The 11,061-nt window shown below is 36.4% G+C and overlaps 1 protein-coding gene across 1 annotated transcript in view; it reads left to right on the top strand.

The window, feature by feature from the left end:
• Positions 1-11,061, top strand: part of HSPA14 (heat shock protein family A (Hsp70) member 14) — a 37,700-nt gene that overhangs the window by 9,154 nt on the left and 17,485 nt on the right. The window contains exons 4-10 of the mRNA XM_021696692.1: positions 1,077-1,125; positions 1,260-1,365; positions 2,608-2,698; positions 3,459-3,563; positions 4,835-4,996; positions 6,495-6,650; positions 8,592-8,694. Of these exons, the coding sequence (XP_021552367.1) occupies positions 1,077-1,125; positions 1,260-1,365; positions 2,608-2,698; positions 3,459-3,563; positions 4,835-4,996; positions 6,495-6,650; positions 8,592-8,694 (772 nt within the window). The remainder of the gene's footprint in view (positions 1-1,076; positions 1,126-1,259; positions 1,366-2,607; positions 2,699-3,458; positions 3,564-4,834; positions 4,997-6,494; positions 6,651-8,591; positions 8,695-11,061) is intronic.

The raw sequence follows: 11,061 nt of genomic DNA, 5'->3' as shown, positions 1-11,061 counted from the left end.
TCTGAGCCGCCTTAGTTCATCTTAAACCCCTTTTGTCTTCCTCTTATTTACACAGGTTAGGGTCCTCAGATGTTCAGTAACTGCAGCAGATAGTCACTATTAATTTTCAACTCCTCTTATTAAAACTGATCTCTGAATGGAATAGCTATTTCACCTTGGAAGAAGAGTTGACCGGAAGGGTTTACTTTAATTTCTAGATGAAATTAAGCCAAGGATCAAAGACTCCTATCACTGCTCAAAGGGGCAGAAGTACTTTAGTCGTTTACCTTCTTACTGGGAGGCAGCTGGTAAAATGCAAAAAACACTACCCTGCTAGAGAAGACTGGGTACTGACCCTGCCCCTTGTTAGCTTATAAATCATTGATTCTCTATGAACCCCTTATCTCTAAAATAATAACCTGCCAAATTAACCCCACTTAGCAGTTGTGAAGATTGAGGTAATAATAGATAAGAACATTTTGTAGTCTGTGCAAATTGGTATTTTGAGCAACATTACACCCATTGTTAATTTTTTCATTGCCATACACATTTATTTACTACTTTGATATAGGACATTATAGATCCATCGATCTGCAGTATATTGCACCTTTCCATATATAACATACGTACTTCTCAGTTTTTTTTGACTTCGGGTGTTGGTTCATGTTCAGAAGCCAAGAAACAAAGATGGTGTTAGGTATTCTGGTTTGCCCTTACTTTGGAATCTTTTTTTTTTTGCCCTTTTCATCTCAGTGATTGGGTCTTCAAGATCATAGATGAGAGAGAACATGACATAAAATCACTGATACTAGGAAAAATTACCCCCCAGATGTATGGCATCTCTTAATAGCAAGATCAGAACAAATAAGAGCTATTTACTTTTCAAATGTGAAGATTAACACTTTAATAGAATCACTATAACCATTGTAAATACTGTATCCATTTAATTCTATTCTCTATATCATGATTTATTAATATTAAGCAACTTAATAATTGTATTTTTACATTTGTTTAGTGGTATTGAAAAATATAGTCTTCTTTATTACACATCAACAATACTGATTTTAATATTTAACTATCTTTATTTTTATGGACAGCTCTGATGATCCACAGGCTCAGAAATACATCACGGAAAGTAAATGTTTAGTGAGTATGATTCTATTATTACCTCTTCATTACAAAAAGTAATTGCCAAGGTCATAACATATTCTATTATTTTGAAACTTTGTATTTTTATTAAAATTATTCCTCATTTAACACACTTAAAATTTCCTTTATAGGTCATTGAAAAAAATGGAAAGTTACGATACGAAGTAGATACTGGAGAAGGAACAAAGTTTGTTAACCCAGAAGATGTTGCCAGACTGATATTTAGTAAGATGAAAGGTATTGAGCAAAAGATCTTTTAAAAGTTGACCTTAAAAGAAAGAAAGAGGGCGCCTGGGTGGCTCAGTTGGTTAAGCGACTGCTTTCGGCTCAGGTCATGATCCTGGAGTCCCTGGATCGAGTCCCGCATCGGGCTCCCTGCTCGGCAGGGAGCCTGCTTCTCCCTCTGACCCTCCCCCCTCTCATGTGCTCTCTCTCTCTCATTCTCTCTCTCTCAAATAAATAAATAAAATCTTTAAAAAAAAAAAAAAAAGAAAGAAAGAGGTGAGGGTGCCTGGGTGGCTCAGTTGGTTAAGCGACTGCCTTCGGCTCAGGTCATGATCCTGGAATCCTGGGATCGAGTCCCACATCGGGCTCCTGGCTCAGTGGGGAGCCTGCTTCTCCCCCTGATCCTCTCCCCTCTCATGCTGTTTCTCTCTCAAATAAATAAATAAATAAATAAATAAATAAATAAATAAATAAAATCTTTAAAAAAAAAAAAGAGGTGTTTCTTGATCTGGAGAGAAGCAGGGTGATCAAGCAGATGAAGGAGACCTAATACTAGACCTGACTGGGCCGCTACCCGGCCGTGTGACCTTAACTGACTTCCTTCCCGACTTTGGTTTCCTTAGAAGTAATGTTAATGAGTTGGGCCAGGTTAGCATTTTCACAGCTTCTCAAATTGAAGTGGCCAAATAAGTTTGATGAAGAGTGAATATTTTATCTCTCTGCTCAAGATTAGCAGTGCTCTTTGAACAGTTATTTAGGCAGATTAAGCAGGTCTGGCTTATCACCACTTCCGATGAAGGCTCGAAGCTGAGTGGCATGCTGTGGAACAGTTTGGGAAATTCTGGAGTAGATTATCTATAAGGCTTACTTCAGTTCTGGAATTATGTTAATGAATTGGTGGGATGGAAGGCAGCCTTTTAATGTGCCTGAACTAACATGCTTCTTGTCTTCACATTGATGCATTAGAAGCTCATTCTTAATGGAACCAGTCTAGTTTGGAAGGTAGTTGAAGTTTTGAAGCCTAAGAGCCAGGCTTTTTGGAAAGTACCTAGTTCCATGTCCACAAACTTCCAAAACCACAAAAAGTTCTGCATGATTTAAGAGAGCCAGAGAAGAAAATGAGTGGGGTGGGCAATCAGGTAAACTGGAAAATCTTTACAGTGCGAAGATCACTGGCACAAATTAATAAACTGCAAAATATCACAATATTTTTTTTTGTCATTGGAATTTATATTTATATTTTTTCATACACAGAAACAGCACATTCTGTATTGGGCTCAGATGCAAATGATGTAGTTATTACTGTTCCATTTGATTTTGGAGAAAAGCAAAAAAATGCTCTTGGGTAAGTTTATCTTATTTGCTTAAAGGAAATATAGATTTCATAATATTATAATGTAGTAAAAGGTAAAATTGTATTTGAAGATACCTTCGGCAATAAAGTTGTATTTGTAAACATGTATATATTTACATATGTAAGTAGTATGGTAAAAAAGTCTAGTAATGATCATTAATGTTTCCTGTCTTTTATGAAATGCCAAGAGAACATAAAATTATATGTACCTTATTAGCTGTTTCGATTGGAAATGTTTTTAATTACCAGGTTAAGTTGATGTTTATAGATTGTTTTGCCTTAGTTTCATGCAATCAAGGTTTATGTGGGAATTATATAAAAATATACAGTTTTTTGCAATGAAAATATTTGCAATAATTTCTTCACCTTAGATCTTCACATCTAAACAAAAAGTTGGGTTTAGTTTTTATGGGTCATTATGCAAATGTAATTCACGAGCATGCATGCCTTTGCCTTGAGGGTAGAGTTTCACATGGGACTTTGGCAAGTATCTGAGTTGCTTCTGGGACAGATAATTGCATTATTTACTTGAACTTGTGAGATGTTAAAACTGTGACCCTGAGTTAAAGAAACCGGAAAGTCCCAAAATGTATTATAAGTTTGTTTTAATATCTTTCTAAAGTTTATAAGCACGGGCATTTTTGAGAGCTTTCCTTTTCCTTACTTAGTATATGCACACGTTATTTTCTTTGTCAAGAAAATACTTGAACATGTTGTGATAGTAAATTCATTGAAAGCAAATCGTCCACAGGGAAGCAGCCAGAGCTGCTGGGTTTAATGTTTTGCGGTTAATCCATGAACCATCTGCAGCTCTTCTGGCTTATGGAATTGGACAAGACTGCCCCACTGGAAAAAGGTAAAAACCATATTTGTAGCTTTAAGGTTTTCGGTGCAGAAAACATTGTAGATTACCACACTTATATCAGTAGGGATTGTTATATAAGGCCTTTATGAATAAAAAGATGCTGAAACTCACCTGGAGATTTTCAAATAGATGAAAAAGACATCCTGGGAGAGCAGAGAAAGGACACAAGGAGAGGGAAGATTGAGCTTCCCTGCCCTTCTCTTATCACTCATGTTACCTTTCTTTCTTGGAGGAAGATTTGAAATTTACAAGCCTGACCAAATTCTAGCTCAGGCTAGGGCACTGTTAATTTTTCTATCAATTCCAACTATTAAACATGTTTAGAAATAGTACTTGGGGCGCCTGGGTGGCTCAGTTGGTTAAGCGACTGCCTTCGGCTCAGGTCATGATCCTGGAGTCCCTGGATTGAGTCCCACATCGGGCTCCCTGCTCAGCAGGGAGTCTGCTTCTCCCCCTGACCCTCCCCCCTCTCATGTGCTCTCTCTCATTCTCTCTCTCTCAAATAAATAAATAAAATCTTAAAAAAAAAAAAAAAAAGAAATAGTACTTTTATATACATTTTTCTTGGCAGGAGATGGGGGAAAGTCCAGCATAGGATTTAAGACATCTTTTGATAATGAAATAGTAAGACATACTCCTAATTTAGTTGTCAAAACTTGTCTTAATAGAGCTGACACAGGCACTTTTAGGGAGATTAATACAGATGTGTTAATTTCCCCTAGTTTCCCTTGTTCATATCTCACAGCTTAAAAAAAACTAATATGTTTAAATCAGTCGGAAATCAGTTTTAGGTGAACTAGATAAATGTAGAAATCAGAAATTAGCTTCTAGTTTTGCATATGTTTGATTTTTATAGAATGTGTTATTGTAGTACTTTGTTAATATTAGCACGTAAAATTTCTATGTTTAATTCTCTTATGATTCGTTATAATCACAATCTACTTGGAAAGCTTAGTGTCTTGCACTGTATGTTAATTATACTGGAATTAAAAAAGAAAAGTTAGTGTCTTGAACTCTGCTTACTCAGAAAAATCCGATTTTACCAGTACAACTAAGTAAAAACAAACTTTGCGAATCAGAAGATCTGGGTTCTAGGCTTAATTCAGCACTAAGTGATGACCATGGACAACTAAGTTGACTCGTGTGAGATTTTCAGATTCCTTATTATGATTAGGGGTTAAACTAAGTTACTTCTAATGTCCAACCTACCTTTAAAATAGTGTGATTCCCTTATAACTTATTCATGTTATTTTTCTTTTAAGCAATATCTTGGTGTTTAAACTTGGAGGAACATCCTTATCTGTCAGCGTCATGGAAGTGAACAGTGGAATATATCGTGTTCTTTCGACAACCACTGATGATAACATCGGAGGTACACATTTCACAGAGACATTAGCAGAGTATCTAGCTTCAGAGTTTCAGAGGTGAGTACTAATGGACTTGATGTTTCGATTGAAGTTTCTCTTCAGGGTTTGTTTTTTCGTTTTTTGGTTTTTTTCCTATTTCAAATTGCTCTGCTTTGAAAAAGGACATGTTTTTTGTTTTTATTTTCCAGTGCATTGGACGTTTTCATGTCTAGAGTTACAATGTCCTCCACGAGCATTTGCACGGAAACAGGCTAAGCTGCGCAGCGCAGTGTGCTCAGATTTTTCACTTAGCGTGAGGGCCCACCAGACATTGAACTGTGTAAACTTGGGTCTCAAGTTCGAATTCTTAATTCCTCAGGAGCTGCTGTTACGTCTAGATAAAGGAGGATACAGGCACTGAGGGCTCACTACCTTCTAAACAAATTTTAAAAGTTTAGATGTGATAAAGATTACATTACATTATAAGTCACATCCTAGTGAATTAGTGTCTTCGGAGTGTTTATACAGTTACTAATCTGCTATCACAAGGAGTATTTCAGTTTTGTTGCTAGGTGTAATTATTCTATTCAAAATCATGAGTCACATAGATAAAGGTTAGATTTTGAACATTGCCACTCTTAAAAAAAAATTTTTTTTTTTTTTTTTGCCAAAACAGTATTTTCATCAGTTTGATTAAACCGACTGGGTAAAAAAAGTCTTGAAAAAGAAGTAAGTTCTCACGTGTTTCATAAAGACCTGTACTGTTTTTTGTTATGAAGGTGCTTCAACTCAAGGATAAGACATTGTTAATTTGACTACCAATTCCAGTTATTAGATATGTTTAGAAACAGAGCCAAGCAATTTTAACAATTAACTCGTCTTGGAGATAGAGAAATTGTGATTTTGCATATTTTGTGTGTGTCAGATTTCTTTAAAGAAGCCCTTTTCCAGGGTGCCTGGGTGGCTCAGTCAGTTAAGCATCTGCCTTCAGTTCAGGTCATGGTCGCAGGGACCTGGGATCGAGCCCCAAGTCAGGCTACCTGCTTGGTGGGAAGCCTGCTTCTCTCTCTTCCACTCCCCCTGCTTGTGCTCTTTATCTGTCTCTCTGTGTTAAATAGGTAAATAAAATCTTAAAAAAAAAAAAAAAAAGCCCTTTTAGTTTTGTTTTTTAGTGCTGGACAGATCATTTTATACCATTAAACCATGATTGTGCTACATTTATAAAGGGAGAGAGAGGAGACATGACCTGGTCACGTAGATCTCCTTCACCCTCCATTTGTTGCATCTGCAGAAAGATGGCAGCTACTCTACTTTCTTAAAGGACAGTCTGTTATTACGGTCACAGAATTTAGCAATGCCAAGTATCAAAAATATTCGTTACTCATTTTTCTTGAGGAGACCCTTGTAATTGCAAAGAATTTCTTCAGAAAGTTTGGAGGGTTTGGAGCTCGTTACTAAAATCTGATATTAATATATGAGATTTATTATCCGAGTAGGCATTATCCAGATTTGAGTTTTTATAAATTCTAAATGGCCTAGGAATTATTAAGCTCCAAAGACTATATTCTTGATTTAGATCCTTCAGACATGACGTGAGAGGGAACGCCCGAGCCATGATGAAGTTGATGAGCAGTGCTGACATCGCAAAGCATTCTTTGTCAACCTTGGGAAGCGCCAATTGTTTCCTCGACTCACTATATGAAGGTCAAGATTTTGACTGCAACGTGTCCAGGTAAAACTGAAATTCAGGAAACTTACAAAAGTCCAAATACATTCATATTTTTAGGTTCTCACTTAGGGCTTTTTGTTTGTTCTTTTGAGATTTATTAACCGTCAGTACAAGGAGAGCTTTCCTGTCTTTATTGTGAGGTCCAGTTCTTGTCAGACTAAGTAACTGCTCCCAGAGTACTGACATCAATTGTGATTGCTTGCCCTGTTATTGACAGCTACAGAGAGCAGTGTGTGAAAAAGGCATCCTAGATCTTTGAAAGAAAGGCTTGTTGTTGGTTAAGTTAGTGGTACTTACTCTAACTAAATAGTTAACACAGCGTGGCTGGCTGTAATCTAAGTGGTAATCTGTATTAACTCATCAAATCCCCATAACAACCCAATGAGGTAAGTAGTGTTGTTTTCCTTATTTTACACATGAGGAAGCTGAAACAGAGAAGTTTCATTCTTGCCCAGGGCTACACGGTAAGTATGTGTAATCTTAGCGATGGACAGGGTTTCCAACCCCACAAGTTTGACTCCAGAGTTCATACTCTATCACATTCTACCTTAGTTTCATATGTGTCTTGGTTTTGTTGCCTCTGTCATCCATTGTCAACATTTTAAATTTTGATAGTGTTTATTTAGTAAACACAGGTTTAATGTGCATAAAATTGTTTTAAATTCCCTTATCTTTCGCATAATCCAAAACGTTGGTTACAGGTGATTACACGTGTACCCAAAGAATCCAAAGGGAAGACATTGCCCTCTCATTTTGCCTTGCGTATTATTAACAGTAATAATAGCTACCAGTGGTTCACTATTTAAACCTCCCAACAACCAACAGGTGACTTGGAAACATAGTAAAAATTTCCGGAATTACAGTATTATTTTTAGGATTCTACTCACTATATTTGGTTAAATTCACTCTTCATTTGGTCCTTGTAGTTTAGCTTCCTTATTTCCCTGGGCTTTCCTGAAGACTCTAGCTCTGCGTGCCCAGTACAATAGCCACTAGCCACCTGTAGCTATTAAATTATAATTAATTAGAAATAAATAACATAAAAAATTCAATTCCTCAGTAGCACTAGCCACAGTTCAAGTGCTCAGTAGTCTGGTGGCTCACAGAAAATTCTATTAGCACTGCACCAGCTCTTCAAAGAGAGATTTCAAACTATAATCCAAAAGATTGAAAGGTTGGGGGCAGAGTGTTGTGTATTTTTTCTGTTTCTAGAATTCCTAATTTAGTGCTGAGTTTGTCCAAGTACCAGTATATGCTTGTGTATTATTGCTTAGTTATTAGGAATGAAATAGAATTTGTAATTTTTCATGAAGGAAATTTTGCCTTTATTACAAAGATTTCAACTATTAGGTATATATAGATAGCACAAATAAATTTAAAAATCAGGCATCTGCATTTCAGTTTAGTAGAAATTAGGGAGTACATTTTTCATAAACATAGATCTTTCTTAAAATTATATGCTAGCATTCAAGCTTCTCAGAGCAAGAGAACTAAACTTATGTACCGCATAGACTCAGATTATAAAGAAAAAATAATAATTTTTTAAACTTCTAACATATAAAAATAGCAAAAGCTTCCAAATGATGGTTTGATTTGAATCTGTGGCTTTGTTGGGAATGCCATACACTGTGTATTTATTTTTAGGTTTTTTGAAAGCTTATAAGTAAGCCATGGGTAAGAATCTTCTGAATTTGATGTTGAATGTCTTCATATATTTATAGGTGAATAACTTAGATGTCCCCTGCCCCCCATGGTGTTACACTGTTGGGTGTTAAATGTCTTGTTCTGATCATAAACCTATTTTTAAGAGAACTGTCACATTAGGTTTTGGTATTGCTCTTCACAAGAAAAATTGTCTTAATTGTACTGAGCCTTTTCTCTATGTCTTTTCTTCTGTGTGTGTGTGTGTGTGTGTGTGTGTGTGTGTGTGTGTGTGTTATACAGAGCAAGATTTGAACTTCTCTGTTCTCCACTTTTTAATAAATGTATAGAAGCAATCAGAGAACTCTTAGAACAAAGTGGATTTACAGCAGATGATATCAATAAGGTAATACTTTTATATTTTTCTTATTTATTTTAGGAGTAGTATCAGACTTGGAATTTAGAAAAGAGCCCCTTGGTACTGAAATAATATTTTTATTAATTTGAATATTTTCTGAGCTTGTGTTGATGAATAAGGAAAATTGAATTATTACTGGTTCCATTGATACATGTTTATCAGTTTCCTAGCAAAAAAGAATAGTTCCTTTCCAGTATATTTTTTAAGATGTAAGCAAAAGCTAAGTGGTAACACAAGCAAGGGAAGTGGGAGAGAGAAAAGCAGGCTTCCACTGAGCAGGGAGCCCGATGCGGGGCTCGATCCTAGGACCCTGGGATCATGACCTGAAACTGAAGGCAGGTACTTAATGACTGAGCCACCCAGGCTTCCCCCTTCAGTTACTTTCTAAAAGAGTTGCACTAACTAATACTCATATCAGCAATGCTTAAAGATACGTATTTTATCTTCCCGACTCTGAGTCTTACTCAAAGATAAATTTTCCATTGAATTGTTGAAAAATTGGTATTTTTGTATATTATTGATACTTAGAGGATTATCTCTTAAATGTTTATTCAATTTTGTATTTCCTTGTTTCCTACTTATTTCATATTCTTTGCCTATGTAATGATTCAAATCTTCCTATTTTAAAAAAATTGTTTTGTACAAATGCTTTACATAATCAGTACATTAATTGTGATTTACTGCAATCTTCTTCTGGGGCGTGTAGTTTACTGTTTAATTTTGGTCCTCTGAGGGAAGGATGGTACTTGACATACAGAAATTTCATTTATTTATTTATATCTATTGGTCTGTCACTCTGATTTCTTCAGCTGCCTCTAAGTTTATAAATTCCATCTCTGTTCAGATGTATGACAGATATTTAATACTGTTTTCTGTTAAATTGTCTATAGTTTGAAAATTTATATATTTTAACTATTTTGGTGTACACTGTATAGTAGAAATTGGGGTATTTTTGTTTTTTGGGTGGTTTTCTTTGCAGTTTAGTTCAGAAGTTGTTTTTTTTTGAACACTTATAACATGCCAGGCATTGTGCTAGGTGCTTGAGGGCTGGGGGGGGGGGGGTGGATCGTGGAGAATAAGACATAGTATAATGGTAGCGAGGCTGTGATGGGAAGTGAATGGGTTTGGAGACAGACCCACCTGAACTGGAAGGCTCATGGTGCTAATGGTTCCAGAGTAGACTTAATTTCAAATCACTTAATTTCCTGAGCCTTCTCTATCTCTTTTTTTTAAATTTTATTTATTATGTTATGTTAGTCATCATTAGTTTTTTTTTTTAATTTTATTATGTTATGTTAATCACCATACATTACATTATTAGTTTTTGATTTGGTGTTCCATGATTCATTGTTTACATATAACTATCTCTTCTTATTAGGGGGGTGAAAATACTTACCTTTTAAGTGAGTATTATAACTTATTCTACAGGGTTGTTACAAGGATTAAGTGAAATATCATGTGTAGCATATTAATAGTAAGTGATCAATTAATGTAAGTTCTCTTCCTTCATTAACTGGTCATGGAACCCTGATATTTAGATATCACAAATGGTACAGTTCTCAATTGCTTGAATTCAAGTTGAATATACTTAGGATTAAGAATGTCATTAAAGATTCACTCCCCAGATATTTCTAAAATACACACTTTTGAGAATTTAAAAACAAGAGTTGTCTTTGTAGTTTGTTGACCTTCTTACAGTAACAAACGAGCCCCAAATTTCAGTGGTTTTGTACAGTAAACAGTTCTGAAGGTGGCTGCAGGTCAATTGCTCTGGCTCTCTTCTCCGTGCTTCCCATTCTAGGACCCAGGCTAAAGGAGCAGCTCTCTGGGACATGCATTTCTCATGGCAGAGGGGAAAGAAGGAGAGAGCTTGCATGGCTTTAAAAAGCTTTTGCTTCAATATGGTGTGCTTCAGCGTTATTCACATGCGGTTGGCCAAAACTAGACCAACCTGACAGTGGGGCAGGGAAGTCTCCTCCACCTGCAGAGAGGCAAAGACAGGGCAGTGGCCGTGGGTGGGGGTGTGTCATCCTCTTATAGGGAAGGAGGAGGGAATAATTGGACTTTTCCTTGCCTTAAAATATTTAATCCCCACAACAGCACCATGAGGTAGGCACCATGATCTCCATTTTCAGGTGAGGAAATTAAGAGGCTTCCAAAGAGGTGAAGCGCATGAGTGGTGGAGCTGGGACTGGAGCTCGGGCAGTCTGCCTCCAGAACCCAAGCTTGCTCATCACCCATGGCTATGCCCACTGCCTTTCTCTCCTTAGTGTCTGGATTTCGTGGTTTTTGGGGGGTTTTTTTGTTTGTTTTTTTCCAGAAGAAATCCTCTGATCTCTTGCTCGAGAAGGACAT

This window comes from Neomonachus schauinslandi, chromosome 5 (assembly GCF_002201575.2).
Source record: "Neomonachus schauinslandi chromosome 5, ASM220157v2, whole genome shotgun sequence".
Taxonomy (NCBI): domain Eukaryota; kingdom Metazoa; phylum Chordata; class Mammalia; order Carnivora; family Phocidae; genus Neomonachus; species Neomonachus schauinslandi.
This window is presented reverse-complemented; position numbering and strand designations above follow the sequence as displayed.